The sequence below is a fragment of the Poecilia reticulata genome, linkage group LG2 (assembly GCF_000633615.1).
Source record: "Poecilia reticulata strain Guanapo linkage group LG2, Guppy_female_1.0+MT, whole genome shotgun sequence".
NCBI classification, from domain to species: domain Eukaryota; kingdom Metazoa; phylum Chordata; class Actinopteri; order Cyprinodontiformes; family Poeciliidae; genus Poecilia; species Poecilia reticulata.
This window is the reverse complement of record NC_024332.1, coordinates 454,987-482,198: the sequence shown is the minus strand read 5'-3', so window position 1 is coordinate 482,198 and position 27,212 is coordinate 454,987. Positions and strand designations below refer to the sequence as shown.

Sequence of the window (27,212 nt, the reverse complement as noted above, 5' to 3'; positions counted from 1 at the left end):
CAGGTGTCGGTGAGAAAGCCTGCTATCGGTTGTTATTATACAAATAATGCATCTCGGTCGGTGCACAGCAACCCATTACAACACATTACGGTAAGCAGGATGTAATTGCGCTGGAAATTAAATTTTGTTTTGTGTTTTGTCTATCCTGACGTGCTGGAGTGTTTTTAAAGTTTAGCTAAACGACAACCACATTATCAAATAAAACTTTGCACTTATGATGAGAAATTTCTTAGAATTCAAATAATTATTAATAATGTGACTGCAAAACGATCATCAACCCTGCACCGACATGCGCGACCCTTGCAAAGAGGTGTTACGATTTCCTAAATTTGAGTGACTGTGTGTAACTAGCAAATTGAAATAATCATGTAATCTCTAAATATTTAGTTAGATTAAAAGCCATAATTATTTTCATAAGATTAGGAAACAATTTAAAATCAACATTTAAAGCTTTTGTTCTCAATAAAGATGTTCAAATTTAGGGTACAAGTCATGACAAAAACCAAGGAGACAAAAAGTAGATAAGAAAATAAATGAGTGTTTCAGAATAAACAAAACAGGAAGTGCTTTTATTTTTATCTTTCTGGCAGGAAGTAAGTCATAATCAGAGGTGGGTAAAGTACCCAGATATTTTTTTAAAGAGTAAAAAAGTATTTGGTAAAAAGTCGAATCCAGTCCTGAGTAACTGATCAACTTATGATCTAATACTCATCAGACAGAGCAACAAGGGTGTAAAGAAAATGGATGGATGGATGGAAATGTTGGTGTTTTAAGATAAAAATTGACAATTATTTATATAAGTAACAAAATATAACAAAATAAAGTATTTTTTTTCCAGATCAGTTTCTTTGAATAAAAAACTTATGAAACTTTAACAAAAACTGCAGCTGTGTGTCTGTGTCTAGTGAATTTTTGGTTAAAACATATTTGTTTTTCATTCAGTGGGAAGACAATCCAGAAATTTTACTCAAGTAAAATACTTGAGTAGAAATACTTCATAATAAAATTACTAAAGTTAAAGTAGAAAGTACAGGGTGGTAAAAATACTTCTAAAAGTTAATTTTTACTTTTACTACCCAACTCTACTCATAATATTGTAGCCAGCTTAGCAGCTAAGCTACATTTATTTTTTTTCCTGAATGATCTGTTTAACATGGGGTTTGTTATTATGAAGTGGTGGCTAACATGAACAGATTATGAGTCATAAACATCCCATAATAACCCAAAACGTACCCCCTAATAATCAAGGTTATCCTTTCAAAGTAAAAGCTGCCGTTTGTAGCTTCCTTTCACTCTTCAATGAGACACATATCCAAGTCAAATCTGGAGAACACATCCCCTTTTCTTAAGTTTTTAAAATGACCTGTTCAGCTTTTTAATCACAGAATCTCGTCTTTGGTGATTCTGAAACCACCTCATAGTAAGAAAGCAGGAAGAGCCCAAACATTAGAGCAGAATGAAGCTTCACCAGGTTGAAAATGAGCTAATCTCTGATCAAAACCATTGATTTCAGCAGCAGCTGTTCTCCAGTGTCGTCCTCAGGCATCAGCGCGCCTCGCTGAAGCGTTAATGAGACGCTGCCAAGCTGAGAGACTTCAAACGAGCAAATCGGCAACAGGCTGGACGCATCCAACAGGAATCTGGCAAGATTCATGAATTCTTCATGCATTAGTGATATCCTTCAAACTTCAGACGATCGGTGGAGACAGCACAAACTTAAACAATCACTGTAATCACGTTTTAAAGGTGACAAGTCACTTGGACTGATTTAAAAAGCTCCAGAATTTGTTTTACTTTCCATGCTAATAGCCTTAAAGTTGCAAAATCCTCTGAAAAACCACTGAAAGTGTTGCTTTCTGGATTAGCGCTGGAACCAAGCCAGCTTTTATTTATATAAATAAGTGTTTATACTCCTTTCCTGATTGTGATTTATGTCAAGAAAAAGTAAGTGAAGAAATATTGAAGGACACAAGCGGTGGTTTCCCCTGACAGCAGAAGAAAGGAAAATTGCAGGCTCTGGTTTGAGAGTGAGTGAGCCAACAATTAGGTGAACGTGTTGAGGAAAGCTACATGGAAATTAGAACGCTTTTTTCTGTTTTGACTGAAAATATTATGACTGAGACAAAAATAATTGATGACTTGGAAGAGGTTTAACAGGGATTTCATACAATATTTGCGAATCTCTTGGTTTTATAAAAATCATAACCAATGACGACTGTTTTTATTGAGTTTGGGTCTGCAGAACAAACACGGCTTTCAGAAAATTACTTTATAATCTGCTTTTGCTAGTATCCTATAAAAGGTTTCCTAAAGTTAAATTTTCCTCTTGACATGGAAACAGTATGATAACAGCAATAAAATGCATGAAAACCAACTTTTGAGGCAATATTACTAAATATTTTGGTCCAGTTTCTAGTGTAAATATCTCATCTTAAACTAATTTACAAGTAATTTCTCAGCAAGAAATATGAGCTTGTTTTAAGTCAATAAAACCTTGATATTGATGAAAAAGTACTAGTTTCGTTGGCAGATTATTTCACTAAAACATTGTAAAAATGTTTTGTTATAAGTTAAATAATCTGCCACTAGAGATAGTATTTTTTCATAAATATTTAGACTGAAAACAAGATCATATTTCTTGTTGAAAACTTACTAAGATATTTCCACTTGAACCTACTTGGTAAGCTTTTGTGTTTTTATAAAAAATGTCAAACTATTGTTTCAGTTTAACTGGAGTTGGTGTCGAGTTTCAGAACATGTCCGCCTCAGGGGAAACCTGAGCTCCGTCTTGTTTTTTTGGAGTCCAGAACTCCGACACAAAAGGACTGGACTGAACTCAGAACAGGATTAAACTTCAAAATTACCTCATTATGGCAACTTTCCACCAAATCAAACTTAATTCTCCACTTCCACAATTCTTCTTTTTGAGATAAATCCCTGAGATGTTCAGCATTCTTCTCAACGCCAGGCTGTTTCGTCCTTGGGTTGATTAGCCATTCAGTGGGTGGCCCGCTTTTAGTCAATATGCCATCGCTCTCATCTACAGCCGCTTTGATGATACGCTGGAGGCCAGGCACTCCTGAGGGTCAGAGGAGTTTCATTCGCTGCATGTTTGCTGGAAAAAACACACACTTTTATGAAGTGGTTCATTAATATTTATGGCTTTACATCGGGGGAAGCATACAGTAAGCTATAATTCATCCCTGCTTTCAGATGCTCTGCATGACTGGTTAAAGCAGTCGCAGCGCTAGCAGACAAGCTGCATCAGAAGAGAAACATGGCTAATCAGGATGGCTAACACTTCCTCTGAAACACTTCATTTAGAGAAAACTAGAACGTCTTTGGAGGAACGATAAGCTATGACAGCCGGACACTAACAATCTGACCTAAACCTTCAGAGACACATAAAGACGGTTACAAAGTCGGCCTTCTAACACCTGGAGAACATTTCCAAGAACCAGAGAAACTTATCCATGTGTTTATCTTTAACGCATGGCCTGCCTGAAATGATTAAAATGACTAACATTTATTGTCGTATGTTTATTATTACTTTATTTATTATTTACTTATTTTACATTTTTATTGTGTGCTCTCCTGGGACAAACAACGTTTCACCCCTTTCAGGAGCAATAAAGTGCTATTTTATCTTGTTTAAAAAAAATCTATCATAATTCTGACTAAAACCAGGAAGTCGATTTTAATACTGAATAGTTAGACTTTCTTAAACGCGAGAGCCACATAAAAAAAGAAATTATCAAAGTTAACAACAGCAACAAAATTTTGTTGCTGTTGTTGCAGACTATTAAGCATTTGATAAATTAATTATTTACAAAATTATACATGTCTTTGATTTTTAAATTATATTGATGGTTTTTCTACCGCAAAATGAACGTTTATACTTGAGTTTTGAATGAAGTCAACATGGAGAATATTTATATTTTCATAAGTTAAACACTCATTTGTTCAGATTTGCTTTTGAAACATCATAAATTAAACACTGACCAACATTTTTATGCTTAACGACACCAACTGGAAAATGTTTCAATTGTTGATTTGTTGTTTTTATGATATATTCTCAACTTCCTTGTTGCTGAAATGTTCTACAAAAAGAAAAAAGGGTAAAAAATAACACTAAATAAGTTTTTCTGTAACTAAATTCTCCTTAAATCTCTGCTCCAGGTTGTAGAGTTTAGCAACACCTGGGAACATCACCAACTTTAGAGGCGAGAAACGGTCAAACAGCACAACTAGAAAGAGATAGAAGAAATGGCTGGGAGGCCCGAGTTTGTCAATGAGCGCAACAGACTAGATGTTTTATCAATCAGCTGCAAACTGTTTATTGTTCTCTGCTGCAGCGCCGGGGGACACAGACAAACCGATGGGAGAAAAATGAGACATAAATACTGTTTTTCTTTTCTTTTTCTGCCGGAGGACGAAGGAGGAAGAAAGGCTGAGAAGCTAACTGATGTCACAGCAGAGTTTCTTTGGGCTTCACCTCTGCTGAGGTGTGACCGCCACTTTAAAGGCGTCTTTGTCTGAAAAACCAGACTGGACATTGATTCCTGTTAGCACGGCCAGGAAGAGCCGGATTTGGAAAGTTACCAGCAGAAATTTAGAGTTTTAATCTGAATCACTAACTTTGTGGTGACCAGACTTTTACAACTTTTACAAACATCTGAATAGATTACGTCACTCCTATCTACACAGCAATAATACAAAATGTTACCAAGTAGTTTTGGTCACTTCTTCTTCAAAGGTTCCTGCATTAATTTAACATTTATGGAGTCGCACAAGTTGAGGTCACCAAGAATTTTTAATCTAGTTTATAGACCAAATACCTTAATAGACTTGAGATAAGACGAAACAAAACAAGCTACTTTTGAGTTAGTGTTAAGTCAAATATTTATTAATATTGATGGAAAAAGTACTTGCTCTATTGGCTGATTATTTCACTTGTAACAAGATATTTTTACAATGCAAATTTGGCTGGATCATCGCCGACATGTTCGGACTACAAGGGTTAAAACAAGCCTTTTTATCTTTATGAAAGGTTATTTGTAAGTTAGTTTTGTCTTATTTTAAGTGTAATAAGTTATTTTCTCTACAAACTAGACCAAAAATACTTTCATCCTCTTTCATCAACCTGTGAGTCAACAGATTGCGACATTATGGATTTTAAATTAATACACATATTGCACCCTGTGCAGAGCCGACACTCCTACATTTTCTTAAGCACATAAATATTCTCAATGAAGCAAAATCATTCAACCAGTTTGTTTTTTTGACAAACCAAGTTTTCCTACTTGCAGTAATTTGAAAATTAGATTTCAGAGTTTGCTGAAGGACCACAGCTCGTTCTCTCTTGACCCTCAGTCTGGTCCTGAACACCAATAATTGTCCCCCAAGGAAACATAAGAGGCTATAATTTTGTACGCCAGACCGCTGGCTGAAAACAGTTCATCTAAGTATTTACTTAGATGAACTGTACCACATTCTCACAACACGACAAAATGTTCTACACGGAGCTGCAGGGTGTAAGGAAAACGTGTCCTTGTGCCCCTACTGAATAAAGTAATATCATTTATGGATTAGCCACATTTTCAGCTGTTTATTTTCTTTCATTCAACGTCTTCAGCTTTAACCTCATCCTCTAATAAACCCCATCCAAATTGAAGGTCTGGAAAGTAAACCCAGCAGGACAAATACGGCACCTGAATGCAAAATGTGAGTCTGTTGCCAACTCAAGGTTACTGCTGGTGAAAGCAGAGTTTACAAAAACCTCTGAACATCAACGATTTAAATCTATATCCTATAAAAATCTTTAAATCATTGGACAGCGCTGCACAGACACATTGATGGAGGATTGGTCAAAAACTAAATCATGGTCAGTTATGCTAATGCTAACATCCAACATGGTCGCACTTACCATGAAAAATGTTTTTCAAAAAACTGCTTTGAGTTTATTTTAAACACTTGAAGTTTATCCAGAATATATTTAGTATTTTCATCTCAACAACATGGTTTTATTTAAAGAGATAAAGCTGCTACCATGGAAACAGATTTAAATCCTGAATCAGGCCATCAAACTCAGTTTCATTTTGGGTTGTACCAAAAATCTCAATGTTCTTAAAGGGTCGGTTGTGCCAGAATATAATTATAAAACCAATTAATCTGTTAAAGTATCAATAAAACGCTGTTTCTCCAGAATTTTGTGATTATTTTAGTCTTTTTTGCAATCAATATTGCAGATTTAGAAATGTTTGTAAGCAATTTTTATGATATTTGTGCTAATGTATGATGTTAAATGTGACTTTTTATTACTCGCCGTATCAACTACAGACTATAACTTGACATCAAGTGAGTCAACAGTCAATTAAATTCAATGATTATTGACCAAATTTGGGAACACATGCAATAAAATCAGAAAAAATGTAGAGATTTGTTGATTTTATGTGTGGAGAGTGTAGAGGGCCACATAATAAGCTATGGCGGGCCAGATTTGTCTCCCAGGCCTTCAGTTTGACACCTGTCCTACATGACTCAGCTCCCGTCTGTCACCAAAAGTCAACACAACTACTGCAAACTTTGGTAACAAAGTTGTCTTGTACCTTTTCTTGTAGACTATACAGAAGTATCTTTTTTATTAAATCATTTTCAACATCCCCGCCAATAATTACAGTCATGTTTACCTTTACAGAAGGCGACTTTATTTATGACAATTATTCATTCTAACATGCAAAATGTTTTGTAAGCTGTTAAAATTTGATAATTGGCAACTGAGTCATCAAAAATGTCAGCTATTATTCATCAATCACACACGTGTTTCTTGAGTATCACTGTTTGTTCTCCATTTAAATGCAAAGTATTTATCTGTGGGTGGTTTTCTGTCACAGCTCAAGTCTAAGATCAAATTTGTGGGTGAGGAAACCGTCCCTTTTAATGATACGTCTCAGTGTTTTGGTTAAACCGCAACTTTAAATTTAAAGAGCGAATGGCTTTTGGGCTGAAAATAAAAGCGCCTAATTCCTGAAAAGCTGCACGCTGGAGGTAAAATGAGGCATGAATGAGAAGCCGACACCATGACAAAATATATTTCCACTGAGGCATGAGGCTCGTGTTTGTGTGCCCCATGACAGTCTGTGGCATTTAAGTAAATGTCTCTGCTAGGCATGTCACCTTTATTACCCCTCTCTGCACACCTTTATGCTAGAGGCTAAATTAAAAGCCCCTCTGGGCCGGGGACAGCTGCTGCCCCAGAAACAAATGGGCATGTAGGAGGAAAAACACCAAAAGAAGCAGCTTGGTGCTTCACTTTGCTCACTCAGACCTTTTCTGTTTGGAGGCAGACCTGATTAAGTCAAGACTGGAAGCTTTTCTGCAACAATTGCTCAGTTTGTCAGATCAGACTGGAAGTTTGGCCAAAGCCTGTTAGCATTAGCGACTGGAGTGGAGGCTGCAGCGTCGCTTCTGCAGCTTTATTCCCAGAATGATTCACACCATGATTCACAGAAATTTTACGATCGATATTTTTATTTGTTTTCTTCAAATTTTGAACGTTACATAAATTCTTTTGGCATTTTGTCAAATTAAATTCTATCAGTTTAGGTTTTTTAAGCAGTCAGCATATACTTAAGCTAGTCTGGAAGCTAAGTCTTTAATTATTATATTTTAAAATGTGATTACTTTAGTAACTTTTACACCAGGGGTTTCCAACGCGTGGCCCGAGGGCCATTTGTGGCCCCTGCAATTTACAAATGATATCAATGTTCCCCGTAGATCCAGACTGAGACTTTTTCAACTTAAAGGATCAGATTATGTTAACTCTCTTTTACGTCCAAGTTGTAAGAACTTATCAGTTATTATTTTGTCTGGTTTTGCAAGAAATTTTTTTTTTTTCAAAGAATCAAGTCAGAAGTGGGTTCAGAATCAAACCACCTGTTGCCATGCATGAATCATTTTATTGGATCATTTTTGTTTTCGTAACTTAAAAAGACATCAAGTTTAAGAATCAGACACTTTCAATACATTAAATCTAAATATTTAAGAAACAAAGAGCAAATCTGTGCTTTTTTGGTAACAGTAATGGGTCGAAATCTACTCCATAGAAGAAAAAGGCAAAACAAACAAAATTCAATTGAATAAAAAATAAATCTGACAGAAAAGAAATGATGGGCTCATGAAAGCGAGGAGCCAGCTACACTTTGTTCTTTTGTTTTGTTGTTAGCATTCAGCAGCTCGGCCCTTTCTCTCTTTGCTGCTGCGCTGCAAACCCGATAATATTTAACAATTCACAAAGGGAATCTTCTCCAAAAAGTTCACAAGCGGCAACATGAAAAGCCGACGGAGGACACCTGTGAGCTGTGAGGTTTCAAAGCTAACAGTTAGCGCCCCGTCAGGTGTTTAAACAGAGGAGCTGCAGGGCGAACATCCTCCAAGACGGGGTGAGCAGAGGGTTCCTTCCTGAGGCAGAGAGAGTTTATCAGGTGTGTCTGCGAGCTCAGCAGAGCCCTGCAGCCCGTCCCATCGCAGCGCCACATGGCAAGTGTTGCATCACTGCAATAATGGGCCGCGCCTCATTGAGCAGGCTTATTGGATCTTCCACAGAAGTGAGGTAAGTGGTGTGCTAAATTAAATGCAATTCATACTTTTTTGGGCTGGGTCCCGCGCTGCTATTACATTAAGTGTGAGAGAATTACATAGGCAGAGACAATATTGCAGCTGTTGGAGCATTACAAGACGCTGGTGGCTTTAGTGAGATCACATTTCAATCACGCCGGCAGTCTCAGGTGACTCACCGTAAATGAGAACAAATGAGGAAATTAAAATGACATCCATTGATTTCTGGACCGCGGCACCCGGCGCCATTACTAATTTTATTTTTCAGCCGCGTTGGAGAAGAAAGGGAAGAGAAAAGTCGCACTAATAGAAGCTTAAGAGGCAAGCGAGCCAGAAAGTGAGTTTACCCGGGTGAGTCTGCAGGAGATGACGGCTTTATTGTGAACTAATGGAGAAATCTGGAGGAGTTTGTGTCATTTCACAGCCACTAAACCAACTGCAGATCATCCAGACCTCTGGTTAGATCTACTTCCAGGTCAAAATATTCAGACTTAAGTTTTGTCTTTTCAAGCATTTTCGTCACACTTTGGAGCTGAAGTTTTAATTTACTGTTTTATGACATAATTTATTACCTTTATTAATAATGTATTGTGATGAAAAAAATTTTTTTTCATCACAATAAATCATAAATTTGAATCAAAGTATTCAGATTTATGTTTTGAAACCACATCCTACGTACCTGAAAGGTCAGAGAGCAAAACATCAATTTAACAAAAAATATCAAATATTTTAATAACTTTTAACATCTAATATATAAGCCAAATTTTTTAATTGAATTTTTTTTTTAATATCTCAAATATTTAAAAAATATTTCTAATATTTTTTTTAATATTTAGACATTTTAAAATATATTTTTAAAATACTTTTAAAAATATTTTAAAATCAATTTTAAATATTAAAAAAAATATTTTTAAAACATTTGGAAATATCTTTAAAATATTTTAAAACATTTTTAATATTTTAAAATATTTCAATGTTTTCAAATGTATTTTTAAGTACTTCAAAATTTTAACAAATATTTAAAAAGTATTTTGTAATATTATTTTAAAATATTTACAAAAACATTTTTAAAATATTTTTGAATGTTTTAAAAAATATTTTAAAGAAATAATAAAAAAACAATGTTAAAAATGTTCTAGCATTTAGTAACTTAAAATAATTTTGTTATTCTAACTAAGAAACACCAAGAAGAGTCTGATTTAACTTCAGTCAGTAAGAAAAGTTTCTGTGTTTCAACTGTAAATAACGTTTTCCAAATTCAGGCCTTTAATCCAACATTACAAAACTGTGCAATTTGAATATCAAGCACTTTCCAAACCTTGAAAACACCTGATTAAAACCCTGAAACCAAGTCGACAGTTTCATCGTGCAGTGAGAACCATCGCTACTTTTCCTCTGCCCTTGTTTCATTATTGCACCTTTAACCTCGGCCACCTGAACAAAAGAAACGATTCATGTTGAGTTTAAAAAAACAGGAGGTCTAAAACAACTTGTGTATGCAGAGGGAGCCCGGTCCCTAATGCGCGTCAATCTGCTGGCACTGTGCGAAGAGGAGCACGTGTGTGCCTGGAATCCAGATGGATGTTTTTGTTGGTTTATCCGAATCGAGGAGACAAAGAACAGCTGTGCAGCTTTTTTTTTTAAACTACATATTCCTACACTGCTGTGACAGACTTATTCTGTTGATTCTTCCAATTTTCAGATCAGGATAATTTTTTATGATTGTGTTGAGATTTGTGCCCATGATCTTGTCAAACACAAACACCTGGTTGTGCTCTAAAGTTGGAATCATCATTGACGTTTTAGTTAACAAGCAAAACATTTGTTCAACACATTAAAAATTGGACAGTTACTCTGGTTTTCACTGATTGGCTCTATTTAGTCGATTCATCCTTTAACCAATTGGTGCAAAGCGAATCTGGCATCTAAATTTAGTCACAGATATTAAACTTTACTAGTCAAGGTTGATGGAGAATCAGGATTAGCCACTTTGCCAACTGTGCTTCTGATAGGCTGGCCAGCCCTCCTGACGTCTCCTCTACCAACTCTGGATGTTATGATACTGTCATGTCCAAGAAACCAGATTATGAGGCTCAAAGTGGGTCTAAAGAGCCATCAATAACTTGAACTATTGACAGAACTCTGGTGCACTGAGTTGATTGGCTAAAGTCGGCATTTGTGTTTTAAGTAATCAAACTGTTACACCTGATGAGTGTAATTCAAGTGTGTTTTCACACCTGGTAGTCCAGAAGACTCAATTGGGGACCAAAACTGCAACATTTGTTATTTTCACACTGTATTGTCAAACGAAGCAAACCCTTTGAAAATCCTGTTCCTCTCCTCACCTGTGGGGGCGCTGCACCAAGAACTACTGAAGAAATTATACAAAGACCTCCAAAGAAGACATGAAATGTCTTCATGAAATGTAAATGAAAATGAAGTGGCGTCAGATTTTAGTGGTTATTTGTCTTTGGCAAAAAGCCTGGAATCATTTATCCCACTAATGCTAGGCACTCACGTTTGTTTTCATTGTATTTACCCAGAATGCACAGCATTGTAGTCCACTTCCTGCTTCTGGGGCAGTAGCTAGTCTGTTTGACATTCACATATGTGTTAGAATTGGAAAAAAGTTCACTTTAACTGAACTGAGACCCAGGTTTGTTCATCTCTTCAATCAAACTGGACTTTCTAGACAAACTAGCGCTGATTAAAGTAGCTTAGCATAGCAAGCATAGCTTAATCATGCTACAGAGTCATCCTGAAAAGGGAGGAATAACTCACTTTCCTTCTTTTTTTAAAAAACCTGACATCAGCCCCGGCTCCAAATGGATTTAGCTCATATGTTGCAGAAATCTAATGTTTCCAATCTCTGGAAGTTTTTTTTCTTTAAATGCAAAATCAAGTAGGAGTAGCAATAGTAATATTACTCAAGTAAAAGAAAAAAGTACAGAGCAGTAAAACTACTCTTAAAAGTACCTTTTACCCAAAAAGTTTCTCATTTGAACATAAATAACAAAAATAGTAGCCTATTCTTGTTAACAAGCTCAATGTAGCTTAATCATGCTACGTTAGCTAGCATGATTAGCTTACGTAGCTAGTCAACAGCATTACTGAATTCACTCGGTTAGTTTGTGGGGAAAAAGAGTTGCAAAGTTCGTTGCCATGATTATAACAGACATCAGCACATCTTAGGGCTCATGTTGCGTTTAAAGGCGGCTCGGAAAAACACGTTACAGCATTCTAACAATGGAGTAAACAGTTGTAGCGGCTAAAAAAAGAAAAAAAAAAGCATGGAACAAAGGGAACAGATACAGAAATGGTCAAATTTTAGTGGTCATTTGTTACTTTCACGCTCTTTAGGTTGGCAACCAGCATCCCTCCCCCAGAATGTTAGTTATCTAAAAAGCTAAAAATGTAAGAACTACATGGCATAAAAGCAGCAGTTTAAACGATCAGACTCACCGTTGACGACCACGGCTATGTCCACAAAGTCGATCTCCCCTCTGGCCTCCACGCTGGCCTCGCAGCGGTAGACCCCCTCGTCCGCCTTGGTCACCTGGCGGATCTGCAGGTTGTTGTTCGGCAGCACCTGGAACCTGCCTTCACGGGTCGAGAGGAGAGGAGAAAACAAACAACGGCAGCGTAAGAGGAGCAGGAGGAAAATGCCATCTCCAGTCCAACGCAGTCAGCCTGTCAGTCTGAGCCGCAGCTCATTTACCTGATAACGTCCACACAGATAAACACTAGCAATTACAGCTCGGCTCTGTTGGGCCTCTATCTGCTCTGCCCAGCAAAGATATTTATATCCCAGCATCACAATTAGAGAGAAATGATTAAAGAAGAAGAAAAAGAAAAAAAAAAGCGTGCTTTCATCACTGTAGTGTCACAGAAGATTTGAATTTCAATTAAAAATGTGACAGATTCAAGGATTCAAAGGGTCACTCTTTCCAATCAGAGCCTTTTTTTTCTTGAGGACAGAGTTGTAAATCAAGGAGGAGGGGAGATGAAATAATGAGCGCCGTTCTCACTGCATTACTGATTTTACAGGAACGGAAATGACTAAAAATGAATTCCTCCTTTGAGTGCTCCTCTTCCTCCATCTTCCTTTTTCTTTGCAAATTAAGTAGACCATTCTCCTGATATTTAACACTGCTAAAACTGAAAAGGGTGGGATTACCAGGGAGAGCTCTATAAATGGTATAAATCATCTTTTGCTTAAAGGGAACAGAGGAGGGCTGACAATGAGACTGTGAAATCTTCCATGGAGAATTGGCAGTACAGGATAAAAACACGCATTTCTCCGCTGTTTTTATGTATTTTTTCCATGTTTTTCTGGTGTGTTTTTAATCTCACGGGGAAGCGGCGCCTTTGAATGTCACCCATCCAGCAGCTCCATAATCCATCCTCTCACAGAGGCTTGTTAACACGGTCTCTGTCCAAATTAGATGCCTCCTCCATTGAGTTTCAAGTCGTAGATTTTTATACCCTTGTCTCATTGTGAATCCAACACAAAGGAAGGGAAAAGCATTTCCTAGAGAACTGAGTTTTTGGCACGTTTTCAATGAGATGAAACAAGATCGGCGCTCCTGAGCATTTCTTCGCTCGATACTCGAACATTCAGTTTCAGTTCCTCTGAGAATGGCCCTTCTTACAGCTTTTATGGTCCGAATTATTAGAATAACCAGCGCCAACTGGTAACCCAGACTGTTATGTTATTTCCATGGTTATCACAGTTCCAAATCTAAATTGTGAGGTGCTGAAAATGACAGCTATTTCCCTGCAGGCCTGAAAATTTCTTGGCAAGTTGCAGCTGATCCGCTGGGTGAACACAAACCAAGAGGAAAAATGTTTGCCAGATGAAAATAACCCGACCGCAGCATTAGATACAATTGTTGCGGCTTTAGTTGGTGCGTTTTGCTCCAGTATTTAATGCATTCAGTGATTCAACTTTTGTCACATTCTCCATTTCTGCAAGGCGGCAAAATTGCTGTTAAGTGCAAAGGACATTAATTATTACATTTTGGAGCCAGAAAACAAAATATTTTAAGAATTGAACATAAATAAAACACAGTTTTTCATTATGAGTTTCACTGTCTGAAAATATCGGAACATTGTGTTTATTTGAGATAAGAAACTTTCTTTAGTGGAGATGGGCTGCAGGGATGTTTGAACAAATATTACAGAGAAAAATGATACGGCAAGCACTTTTGCTATAAAATGATCAATAAAAATGTACGAGGAGTTAAATAAATACATAAAATACAGGATAGAGAAGATAAATTCCTGCTTGGCTAACAAAAGAAGGAGACAAAAATTACAAGTGAATGGATCAGAAAACAAAAGAGCATCTGTTATGGCCTTAGCCAATACTGGAGCAGGGAGTCGACAGCCAGACCACTAAGATGTTGGTTGTGAGCACAAAGTTTATCTGGTAAGAACAAGCTTTATTTCAGCAATAATTTGTTAATTTCTAACAAATTAAGGCTGCCAAATATATTTCCACTGATTCCTGTAAGCAGATACAAGCTTAGAGCAGCATTTTAATTTATGCTAGCTCACAAATTCAGGGCAAACCTTACATTCCCTTCTAGTAAAAAGAGTAAAACTAAACAAAAAGGTCAATCAAAGTGAGTCAGAAAGTGGCGATAACTCACTGCGGTGCTCCTCTGTGATCTCCTTGTCCTGGTAGTACCAAACCACCACCGGCACCGGCGAGCTGATGACATCACACACCACCTCCGCCGTCTCGCCGTGCCTGAACTCCTGCGGCGACTTTACATCCCGGAACGTCAGTTTCTCTGTGGAGCCAAACAAAAACACACATTTAGCAAACGTTGAGGATCTGAAGTTGTTATAAAATAAAAACACATGTCTGGATAAATTTATATTTAATCACCAGTTTTTACGTGGAGAAAAATTGGAGAAAAGCCCTTTGAAAAAGTCTTTAAAATGTAAAAAAAAATAAACACTGTAATTCAATCTGCAACATGAAAAGATCCAAAACAAACCAGACAATTAAAGAATCCCAAGTCCTAGGCCTAGTCAAAGCCCAGATCTCATTAAGACTCTTTCTACCAACATAAAATACTGAAAATGCCAAAAAACATCAAAATATTCCAAGATTTATCTTGATGTCTTGTATGAAACAGTGTTATTTTTTGGTGTTTATCTACAAAAATAATTTTCTTTAACAAATTAATAATAAGAACGAGCATTTCTTAATAGAAAAACTGAATATTTAATGGAATCTTCGTTTTTATTTTTCCAACCTTTGTTAATTATCTGTCTACTGAAAATAGTGACACAAACACACGTGGAGGCCTAGTCAAAGTCCAGACATGAGATCAAACTGATGTTAGAGAGAAGACTGCAAGATAAATCTTAACGAAGAGGAGCCACTTTCTGCAGCTAGAAGATGTATTTTAAGTACTTAGTTTAATTTTTTGAGGTGAAATCTTTTTCTTTTCACGATATAAACTGCTAGACAAGTGAAAAGTTCTCAGTAAACACCTAAACGTGAATTAGGGTGTCCGAATTTTTTTCACAGAGCTGCATGTACTGAACAAATACACCAGGCATGAAAGAAAAGCCCCTGATGAAATGAAACCCAGACATTTTGGTTCTGCGGAGCCTCTTCAGCGATTGAAGAGCTTCCCGCTAAGCAGCAGCAGATCCGTCTCCAGGCCTCATCAGCGCCTCTGATGCTGGCCAAAGATGGCTCTGCCGGCGTCGCAGCCGCATGCCATCACCTGCGTGGCGCATCATGAAGGCGTGAATAAATCAGCGGCGGCTCTCCTATCAGTCTTCTCCGTTAGCGAGGCTCCGGCATTAGCATTTCAGCTGGGTGATTTATACCAGGCGGCTCCCTAAAATGAGCTTTCGCTCCCCGACTGCACCCTCCGCCCGGCGACGTGTCTGGAATCTCACCGTCTTCATTAACTTCAAGGATGCCTGTGCATGTTTCTGTCACTCACTCCGCTCTCATCATTCCCTCAGCCGCTCTTTGCTCATTTCCAAAAAAAGACGTTCCTGATTTCTTCTTCTGTAAAGTTTGAATACTTCTGCTGTCAGTTATTTACTCTGTTTGTATCCATTTCCTGCTTCCTTTGCAGTTACGTTGCTCGACAAGAGAATCAGAAAAGGAAACACCGTCTCTGGAGAAACGAGCTGCTGCAGACTTGACATCAGCAAATTGAGGAAACGCTCAGCAGAGTTTCTGCTCTCCTGTTCGCAGAAACACGGAAGTTAAACACCTTAAATCAGCCAATTTCCCTCCGTCCACATCTGGACTCTGATGATGGGTTTGGAAAATGCGCCTACCAAGCACTTTAGTCAAATACGAAAGAAAAAATGAAAAAAACTGGGCGATGCTAGAGTCAAAAAATAACTCGTCTGATTTAAAACTGGAGCTGCACTGAAGCGCAGCTGGTTAGAAATAAACTCTTTGTAGAGATTCTGGTCAAATCTCTACAAAACCTGATGCACCGATTTGATGATCTGGGCCAATATCAAAGTCCGATATCATCACTACTGTTACAGCTGATATTTACCAATATTATATTTATTTCCCTTCACTTTTGACACCATGAAATAACAACCATGTTGCTTCTTTTGCTTCTTCACAGGATCACATCACCAAATCTCCTAAAACACAGACAGTAACACGCCTGTTTTTACTTATCAAATCAATACTGATGTGTCAATATTCCAGGTGCCACAAACGTAAATAACGTTTTCCAAATTTAGACTTTTCACATTTTAGATTGCATTCATTACAAAACTGTGCAGTTAGAATATCAAGCCCTTTCAAGAACTTCACACCTAAATCGGGGGCTTTTTATCATGTGGGCCAAAATTGAAATATATTTCAGCCAAAAAAATAAATTGCAGCCAAAAAAACCTAAAAGAAAAAATAGGCCATATGTTTTGTAGATACAAAACTTGAAAGAGATTCTTACAACGGTGTAAAGAAAGAGTGAATTTCTGCCAAAAACTCATACATTTTTTGATTAATCAAGCATTTTCAAGGATTTCAAGTTCCAGTATGAACCTTATATGTAGCAGGAAAATTTCCCTGGACTGGCCTCAGTGTAACGATGACAGGCTGCAATTCACTGCATTTCACAAACATGTGGAAGTGGATGAACTCAATAATTCGGAGGGCCGACCCGGAGTGTGTGTGTGTGTGTGGGAGGGGGGGGAGGGGGGGGGGTGTGCGTGCGTGGGGGGTGTGCGTGTGTGTGCGTACTTTAACCCTGAGGTCAGATTGTTCTGTCCAACACGCTGCAGACCAGCAGGTCCACCCAGGAGCGCAGGCGGGACGGCGGGCTCCGGCTTCAGCAGGGCTTTTCATTCGCATTCTGCTCATGAAACCCACGCCACGGGGCCGTGCGCGAGCGGCGCTCGGTTGCCAGGGAAACAGCGGGGCTGGTTATGCGGTGAATGAGGCTATGACTGAGCGGCGGCAGGTGGGATTGAGGCTGTGATGTCTCAGCTAATGCTTCTCTGGGAGAGGAAGGGAAGACAGCAGCACAGCAGGTGATGATTTCCAGAGCGCATGCGAACGTATCGGTTTCCCTGGAGTTAATCCTCGTACTTCTGACGTTTCCTCTAATTAAACTTGGTGTTGTCTCCTGATCATGCACAAGGGTATTTAGTCAGTCCCATCACAGGGCTCACTGGGTAATTTCTCAGTGAGGAAATCTTGTGCTTTATTGTTAATTCATCACATGTTTCTGGCTTTGAACAGGAATGAGTGTGTTCTTTTTTTACTCCTTTTTCCAGTTAAGGTCGGGTCATTTCAAGGATGTAAGCGCTCAAATGGTATATATTCAGCTGTGCAGAGTGTGAAATGTAGCAATTTATGGGCTTATGTTAAAGAATCTTAAATCCTTTCATTATTTATGCCTTCAAGAGGCTTCAGAAATGGACTCTTTGGAAGGCCAGAGGTGACAAAATTAATGTCATTTCAAAGTAAAAAATATGCCAATTTTTATTTACAAAAAAGACCATCTGATATGATATTGTCTATTAAGTCAATGACTCGATGCAACCTGCTGGGCTTCCTTTAGATAAGTAATTGAGAATTGAAATTGTTATTTTGAAAAGTACCTAGAGATGACATTTGTTGTGAATTTATAAACAAAACAGATTTGAATTATAGGGATACAGATTCATATCTGATTGGTTGACTGGAGCATCAATAGCCCCGCCCACTGACTTTGATGACACAAACTAATTAAAAGTGACCTATTATGTTTCCTTGAATAGGTTAGGATATATTTATGGGTGATATAAAACATGTTAATTACATTTTTGGCACAAAATCTTTCTTAGATAATGAATTACTTTATTTCAGAATGAGATGTTTTAGGGTCTCTGTCACTTTAAATCAGGGGTCCCCAAACTTTTTCCTGTGAGGGCCACATAACTTTTCCCTTCTCTGGTGGGGGCCCGAGTCAGTTTGTAACAGAAAAAGTGTTACACGTTTATCACCTGCGATGCCGGAAATTGTTGACGGGGGGAGCAGCGCGTATCTCGATTGATTTTTACCCAGAAAGCACATGGGCAAAAACCGTTAGTGAAACGGTCACTGGGACTGACTAGTATATATTCCATTGAGGGAAAGTAACTTTAACATATGAACATTAGGCTCGTTTTGAAGTATAAGCTGCTACTTACAGGCGAAGAACTCGACAAACACGTGTGTTCATCTGCTCTACCACTAGCAAACAACCGTACTGATTAAATAACATAAAAGTCCAACAGATGGCAGCAATGAGCCATGCAAAACAAAACACCCGCAGTTTACAGGACACACTTCCTGCTAAAGAGCCCCCTGGTGGTTGGAGAAAAATCCACATATAAACCGGAAATGCAATGTATAAAAAAAAATCTGAATGCTCCCTGGTATTGTTCAAATGTGGAGGCGGGCCGGATCCGGCCCCAAAGCAGTAGTTTGGAGACCACTGCTTTAAATCCAATTAGGCTCCGGCTGGTCACGACCCCCAACTCAACATTTACACTTGCACAATGGCTGAAAAACAGACTCGATTACACAACTGTACATCTTAGAAAAGCATTGGTAGAGCCTCCTGCTCTACCAAGTGATTTCTGGATAGGTCAACAACAAAACACTTGTCTTTACCAGCAGCCATTGTACAGCAGATAGAGCGGTAAAACCAGTTGACCAAATATGCTGGAGCTCAGCATGGGGTTGCTAGGCGATGGGCAGAATTCCACTGGGGTTGCTACGTAACAGGCAGTGCCTGCTGATTTATTACATTCTGAAGATTTTTGAAACTTCTCATTTTCCAGACACCAAAAAATTTTAACATATTGTGTTTGTTTAAGGGCTAAGGCTGTTTTCAGAAGTGGAAGTATGAAAAGTTCGGTTCCCTTTAAGGCTTTGGCTTCATTATGCGCTCAATGAGCAAAGGGCAGAAAACTGACTGCTTGCATGTAAGAGAGTCTCCGTAGCGATGGAGTGACCCCCTGCCTCATAACATCAATGGGCCACAAAGGCAGGTTAGACAAAGTGCCAGGTCTCTCATTAAGCCTGGCAGGATCCGAGTCCCGTAGGCTTCGCTAGCCGTTATTATCCTTTAATCATCAACACAGATTCACAGGAGCCACAGGCACACATGGACCTCAAGTTCAGGGGCATCCTTAACAGCTTGTGGTGCAGATGAGAATATGAATCAGCTGTGATCAAAACCTAATTTCAAAGCTTTATTCTATTCGTGTCTGACTCTCCCCAGGAGGCCAGCGTGGAGCATCTGCAGGTTGCTGTGAAGTGCGGTTGCATGGTAACAGGCGAAACTTACGGTAGATTTCGAGCACCACCGACGCCTCCTCCGTGTGGCCGCTGCCGTCGGTGGCCTGGCAGCGGTAGATCCCCGCGTCCTCGATGATGGCGTTGTAGATGATGAGTCGGGATCGGGACGCCTCCTTCTGCAGGTTCATTCGTTTGCTGCTTACGATGCGCTCACCCAGAGGGTTGAACCATTCCAGCCTGACAGGCTCACCAATAGCTGGAAGCAGACAGAGAAACAGGAAAACGCAAATGAAACCAACTTCAGATGGAGGTTCTGATCCAGTTCTTAGAAACAAAATCACTTTGGGATGATGGATGCTAGAAATAGGGAGAAAACTAGAAAAGAGCCAAAGAACTTCTGGTGTTGGACCAATGACTCCAACATGGTTGAATACTGTTGGTATAGGATGTTTTTATTATTATACTGTGAGTTATAGTCAAACACTTTGGTATCATCCTACCAAAAAACATTGTTCTAGAAATCTTATAGTTCATATTTCTAAGGTTGTTTTCACACCTGATAGTCCAGTAGACTCGGTTCGACTGGAGATGAAAATGGCAACATTTGTTACATTTTCAGCTGCTGCAGTTTTATCGTCACACTGGACTGCCCAAAGTGATCCAAATCCTTTGGAAAACCAAAAACTACTGAAGGAAACAACACAAAAACTGTAAACAAAATGTAAACAAAAATGGATTTTAGCGGTTGTAGGATTTCCATTTTGTCTTTGGTAAAAAACCTTAAGCCATTTCTTAACTTACGCTAGACTCTTGCGTCTGTTTTGGCTGAATTTAATCAGAATTAACTTCCTGCTTGGTGTTCGCTTGGTGTTCATATCTGCATTCAAACTGTACCAGAGTTCACTTCAACCAAGCCAACACCGTAACTTCTCTTTCTTGGTCTGCATCAGAGTTCGACTCCACAATGAAGCGGACATCCAAAGCAAACTAACCAGAATTCAATTAAAGCGGACTAAACATGGTGGGTGTGAATGCTTTTCATTGTCAGCTCTCTCAAACAACCAATATTTGTTCAGCCTCTTTGTGTCTAACATGCCAACTGAGGTTTGCAGAGTCTCAGAAGGTTCTCTTTTTGTTCGTTTCTCCTGAATTTGCTACATCAACTCTTGGAAACATTGCGCATGATTGGAAATTTATGTGATGGGAATCAACGATTACTTTTCCAAAGGTACGCTACCTGTACACTTCTTGACATTTGATTGGATACGACTCAGCTGCTGCTTCCCCGTTTAAAAGCGGATGCATCAAGGATTTAGTTGACAGTGGCTTCTTGGTACATCAAACCATGGAACCAAAAGAGGAAACACTTCAGACATAAATCCGTTCAGATCAAAACCGAACTTGAACTGGGGCGTCCTCATGTGCCCCGTGAAGCGAGACCTCGTACAGCTACTTAAGGAGATGACAGAGCCATCTGCAAGCAGCAGGTGCCCCTCGTCTTGAAGGCATGTTAATAAAACAGCGACTGTGTCAGCCCATTATCTGGCTTATCCATCAGCCCAGAACAAGACCAGAGACAGATCCTCATTTTTTCAGTGAACTAAATAGGAGAAGACGCTGGATTTCCGCAAAAAACCCAGCGGTAAAAGAAGCCGGCAAATTAAATACAAGATGCCCTTGAGCAAAACCGAGGTGTGACCTATATGGTCTATAGTGGTGATTGTAGCCTGGAGGTAACGCCTGATGGAAGGAGGGGAGGTGGAGCAAACAAATAAGCTAACTCTCCTCCTCTGCCACTTTTTAGCTTCAAAGCACACCAATCGTACACCATCCCTGCACCCAGCAGATTCCTATGCTTCATGTGGGCACTTGAAAGGAACAGATAAGTGCTCAGTATCACTGCAGCTGCCTTTTTCCACCTGCTAGCACCACAATGTTATCGCCTGTCCGCATTATACAGCCTTCTGACAGCACATACAGTTATGAGTTTGAGCTGATGCAACCGGCATGGTGACAGCCCCATTTGAATCAGAGATGATGGGAGAAGACAGGAGTGTGCAGCGTGCCGGCCCGTTCTGCACACTCAGCCTGGCATCCCTCTGTGTGTCTTAACATCTGCGTGAATAGCACATCTTAAAATCTGCATAAGCTCCGGCGCCACAGCGACATCTTGGCAGGAAAAGTAAGCGCTGACTGAGAGGTGCGATGGCAGGACAATGATGACCACTTCTCCAGAGGCTAGCAAAACGCAGACACGGAGGTATTCTGATTTATCAATGCTGGCAGCAGCGAAACCCTCGTTTGGAGATTAGAATAGGCTTGGAAATGTAAAAAAAAAAAAAAAAAAAAACGAAATATGTAAAGGTTTCTAGAACTGAAGCATGGAGCGGATCGCCTTGCTTGCTGCAAGCGGAAGATTACAGTCTATAAATGTCTACTGGAGCCAATATTTACCAGGAACATCCTGGTAAAACTCAAGGAAGAAGCCAGTTTAAAGCAGGGAGGGAACGTTCTCAGGCATTTATGTCCGTACTGGAAATGTACTGTAATCCCACTAAAACAAGACACAAGTTGTTCCTTACTTTAAACATAAAAGTGAATTCAGAAGTGGAGTCGAGCATCACTTAAATCCCCTCTAGTTTGTTCAAATTTGCTCCTGCAAGGGCGAGAATTGTGAAAGTGAAACTCAAAAATCATTTTATTGAGACAATTTTACCTGCTCTGTAATAAAATAGACAATATTTCTATTAACAGGAAGATATCATGGTAGATCCCAAAAATAAAAGGTTTTTCATGTCAGAATCAGCTTTATTAGTCAAATTTGTGTGAAAACTAAGGAACTTGATTTCAGTTTCATGATGCTAATGCTAACTGTTGCTGTTTTTTTCTATTGCAGGCAGACAATAGAAGATATTTTGCCTAATTTAATTGTTAAAACAAACAAAAATCAGATACAAACAGCTTCTACTCAGCTTTCCTGAGGCTAATTTAGCATGAGCTACATATCAATTTGGTTTATTTTTACTGCATTTTAGTTTAAAATCTGCCAGATTTAGACATTTTGCTAGAAAATAATTGAAATTTTATTTAAAAAATAGCACAATGACAATGCTTTATCCCAATCTCTGGTATTTTAAGGTTTTATCTTTGGTGATGAAAGTCTTTGAGGTTGGAAAGCCTCCACACCATCACCCTAATCTTTATCTCTTTCCACAGATTCTCCATCTATTTCAGAAAATAAAACATAAAACTTAATATTTGACAGTTTACCTATATCTAGGTATTATACACTTTTAATAATGTTGATCAGTGGCACCAATATGCAAATTTTCAAACTATTCCAAATAAATAATTTGCTAATCTTAGATAAGACAGAAATCAAAACTAAAGAGCTGGATGAGTTTATTACCTTTTCACAGAAAATACTTGCAGAACTGCAGACTTTTTGTGCCACCTTGCGATTTTTCTAAAAGTTATCTATTTTTGTATTTATTTAATGCTTTCAGCTGCCACCAGGGGAGATTATGAGCCGCTGTGTTACTGGGTACTCAGACAAACCCAGTGTGTGTGTAACAGAAGGAAACGAAGGAGTTGGTGGGAGAGTTTTCATTTCAGGTACCAGTGAGATGATGAAACACCATCCAGGGGTTTTCAGTTTGCATAGCATCTTTAGAGCCAATCTGTTCAAACGTGGAGCTCCTGTGTAGGAACGAATCATTTCATGTGCCTCAGCTGCAGCTGCTGCTAAGAGAAGCCAGAAAAACTTGGTGTCGGCATTAGATGTTCTGCTCTGTGGAAGTTTCTGCTGGGTCCTCTGAGTCGGGGCTTCATTAAAACGACTGTGTTGAACATTATCCCACCCAGGAGTGAGGATCTGAATAAAAAGAAAGAATTTTACTCTCTATAATGAGAAAAAACATTAAAGATACATGGATACATGGTGGACAGACGTAATTACAATAAAAGCGTTGTTGTCGGCTACAATGTTTACACTGTTTGCTGCTGCAGATGAAGCTTAATTTGTGGTTTCAGGTGGTTTGGATTATAGATTTATTAATCGTGTGATCGATCAGTAATCAGAGGAATCAAACCCCAATGTTGCTGAAGCAGAAGAAGAAAGATTGACTTCTGGAAAGCATTAGCAATCCTGCTGAGACAATTAATTATGATTTTATATAAAACTGTAGATAAAGTTACACTAATAATTAATTAGTGTATGACATTTGAATATATCCTCTGTTTTTCCATTGGTTGAAACATAAAGGGACTGTCATGTCAACTAAAACACAAATAAAACTTTTATATCCTGTTCAGGATATAAAGGTTCATGTTCTGATTAAGAGTTGCTCCGACTAGTCGACTCTTTAGTCTGCAATGACTTTTTATGGAGCCAGTTGACAAAACTGAGATGAAAGAAGGTGAACTAGATGAGTTTGTCAGGCAGGTATAATTGTATAAAAATGTAAATAATTCAAGGTTTCCTCCAGAAAACTTGCTAAGCCCGGTGTTTGGGTGTCATTCATCCAGCAACCCGTCGGGTTTTTGAGTAAAAATGTTTTACACCAACTATAACGTCTTATAAAACGCAAACATAAAAAAATAACATAAATAAATAAGCAATGCTAAGCCTGGTGGGGCACAAGTAAAGCCTGGAGGCCCGCCAGGCTTATAAAAATTGTGAATATCAGTGCTGGTAGACAAAATCAAAAACATAAAAATACAAACAAAAGAATAGAAATAAAAAATAAAAACTTGAAAAGAAGGTTCATATGTTGCACCTCTAAAAGGTTTAGCAATTTCACGTCAACTTTAAAGTCATGCAACCTGACATTTTTTGTTTTATTCCCACCTGTATTTGCTCTTTAACAAATGATTCATCAAGTTGTGAAATGTTTGACAGGAAGAACAGAAACAAAAACTGGAGTATCAAACCAGGGAAGCATGTCAGATCCACCCGCAAACAGTGTTTTTATGGCTTTTTTATTTTAAACCTACTGTCGTCACAAATGTAAATATCTGGATACAATCTTCGGATCACATGAGCAAAATAACAAAAATGTTTATTTAGACATAAAATCAACAGTTTTCCAGAGATTTTCTTTCCTCGTTGAGTAACTGGTGCATAAAAGAGACGGATCAATTTTAGGGATTTTTTTTTCACACTTCTCCACCAGGAGCGCTAATAACTGTGAAGGCCAGTGGAATAAAACACTCAGAAAAAACACACAATTAAACCTACCTTGCCCCTTTAGACAGGACTGTTCCCGTAATCTTTAGTAATTGCTTCAGCAGAGTAGCAAGGTTAAAATGATTAATACCTACAAAGCAGAGCAGCTGCTAACAGGGTGGTTAAGTGTTAGCAGGTAGCAATTACCACAGCTAACATGAAGGTTGTAATGTTCCTTTACAGCAGAACTGGTGTTTAACTGCAGGTTGGGTTGAGAGCTAACAAACAAGGCTTTTAAAATGTTTGGAGAAAACTACAACAGCAACAAAAGACTAAATCAAACGACCCTAAATATCAATAATTTAACAAAGACATCTTGTTCGAAACATTAAAGATTTTATCCTCTGTAGAAGTGGTGTCTAAACCTCAAAGGACAAAACTGTAAAATTTTTATTCATTTTTAATTAAAAATAAAGAAAAAATAAAAGAAAAATGTTTTGTTTTAACTAGCACAACTAACACGACACAATGTTTTAATGAAATAATGAAGTATAAATCTGTAAACAAGGGAGTAATAAATTATTATAGGTCTGAAACATAAAATCTAGCAGGTTTGTCATATTGTAAAAAAAATCATAAATGTTGATGTTTTTCTATTATCTTTGGATTTTTCGTGTTAGAACTGGATGTGTGTCGCTCATTTTTCAAAGATGTATTTATTTGGTGGAGTTTACTGAAAGTCACTGGATGTTTGTGAACGTTTTGACTATGAGGCTGAATAAAAAGTGAAAAAATGTTGATGAAAGACGAATACTTTGTGTTGAACTTTACAAACTTTCATTTTTGTGAACGTTTCCTTGTAAGTTTGTGCCATTTTTATATCGCTCAGGGCCGCACAAAGTCACTTCGAGGACCATAATTGGCCCCTGGCCCACATTTTGAACACCACTGCTCCATAGCAGGGTGTCTAAAGTGAGGTTCAGGGGTCATTTGTGGTTCGTGGACTGATTTTGTTCAGCTCCCAACTGGAATTCAATAATGATACAAATTTGGCCCCTAGATGCAGATGGAGACTTTTAATTTGTACTTAGGCTGAAAGTTATTTCCTGTTTCTTACACAGGAAAATGTAAACTAAAACACAAAGTGTTTGTGTTTTTATAAACAAGATGAGACACTTTTACTGAATCAGTTTTTATTCTCTGCTAAACTCAGTTAAATATAGCAAAAGTTTTGAAACAAAGTGACCCAAATCCTGTTCTTATTACTGAAAATAATTAGTCTTTTTTTAATACAGCAAACATGTAAAATCTGCTACGGTGTATTAGGGCCATTGCAGTAAAAATTTCAAAAGTTTTCTAGAAAAAACAAAGAAATTTGCTTGAAAAAAGTCACATTTTTAGATTAATAACATTTCCTACCAAAAATAAAACTGATTAATCACTAAATTTCTGGTATTTTGGTGAAGATTTACTCCTTTTCTTTTATCTACAATGACACCAACACACTGCCGGAAAAATATCTTTACAGTTTTGGATCTTCAATAAATATCTGGCTACTTTATTTGCTCCTTTTGACAAAGTTTGGACACCCCTGCTCTCTGGTTTACCTTCTGTAGGCTTTATAAAACAAACAAACAAACAAAATATCTGAAAGAACAAGCTGACAGGAACAAAGGGTCTTTCTTTGGACTACTTAGCTTTAACTTCTTCCTAAGGTCAATTTAAAACTTAAATTTTCTCTTTCAGCTTCTCCTTCCTCTCTTGGCCTCCTACAGTTTATTTTTTGAAGGCCATGTGACAGAAAATAAAGCTTTTCTGCGCTGAGAGGGGAAGAACAAAGGCAGGAAGCCTCTCAGACTTTCTCCTTAAAAGCAAGAATAAGTCGCCAGGTGTCAAATCTTCTGTTCCGGGACAAAATCTGGAAGTGGCTCCACGGTTGGACCCAGCGGCTCGAGCTTTCAGGTGTTTATTAGCAGGTGAAAATGCAGCAGCTCAAACTATCAAACCGCTAGTTATCATGAAAAGCTAACTTCTTTTATGGTTTTAAAAGCGTCTGATCCTAACAACATGTTCCCATAGCAACGCAGTTACATCTAACGTCAGGTTAAGGTGATTAAAATACTCCTAGTGTGGTGACATAATGTCATGTTCACAATATTTACTAGTTTACGTTCTTGTAAACAAGGTTTTTAGCCACATAAAACGTCAGATAAGTTTATTTTCAGTTTTTCAATTATTATATTTACTTACTGAGTTTCCTTAAATCTAGACTAAAAACCAACCTGTTTAAAGTTACTTTCGAACCAAATTAAATGAACCGAGGCAAAATGCAATGTTTCAATTATTAATCTTTGTGTTTTTATGATGTAAAGCACTTCATGCTGCCTTCTTTATAAACTAAACTTGATTGACTGATATATTTTTGTGAAACTAAACCTACAATTAACAGATTCACAAATCTCACAAAAATGAGATTATAAATTTATTGGTTTATTTCTGCTTACCTAATTGTAAAATTTTTTTTTTGTGTTTTCTCAAATAAAATAAAGATTTCATAATTTTTTCTTCAGGTCTAAGTTTTCACATTGGATAAAAATGCAGCAATTCTGAGATTTTAAACAAGATTTATCCATAAATACATGTATATATCTT

At 38.0% G+C, this 27,212-nt stretch overlaps 1 protein-coding gene across 4 annotated transcripts in view; it reads right to left on the bottom strand.

The window, feature by feature from the left end:
* ncam2 (neural cell adhesion molecule 2) overlaps positions 1-27,212 on the bottom strand; it is a 315,894-nt gene that overhangs the window by 57,401 nt on the left and 231,281 nt on the right. For all 4 annotated transcript variants that reach the window (XM_008429298.2, XM_008429289.2, XM_008429279.2 and 1 more), the window contains 3 exons: positions 19,443-19,649; positions 14,271-14,414; positions 12,079-12,216 (listed from right to left, as the gene is read on the bottom strand). In XM_008429298.2, coding sequence (XP_008427520.1) covers positions 12,079-12,216; positions 14,271-14,414; positions 19,443-19,649 — 489 coding nt within the window. The remainder of the gene's footprint in view (positions 1-12,078; positions 12,217-14,270; positions 14,415-19,442; positions 19,650-27,212) is intronic.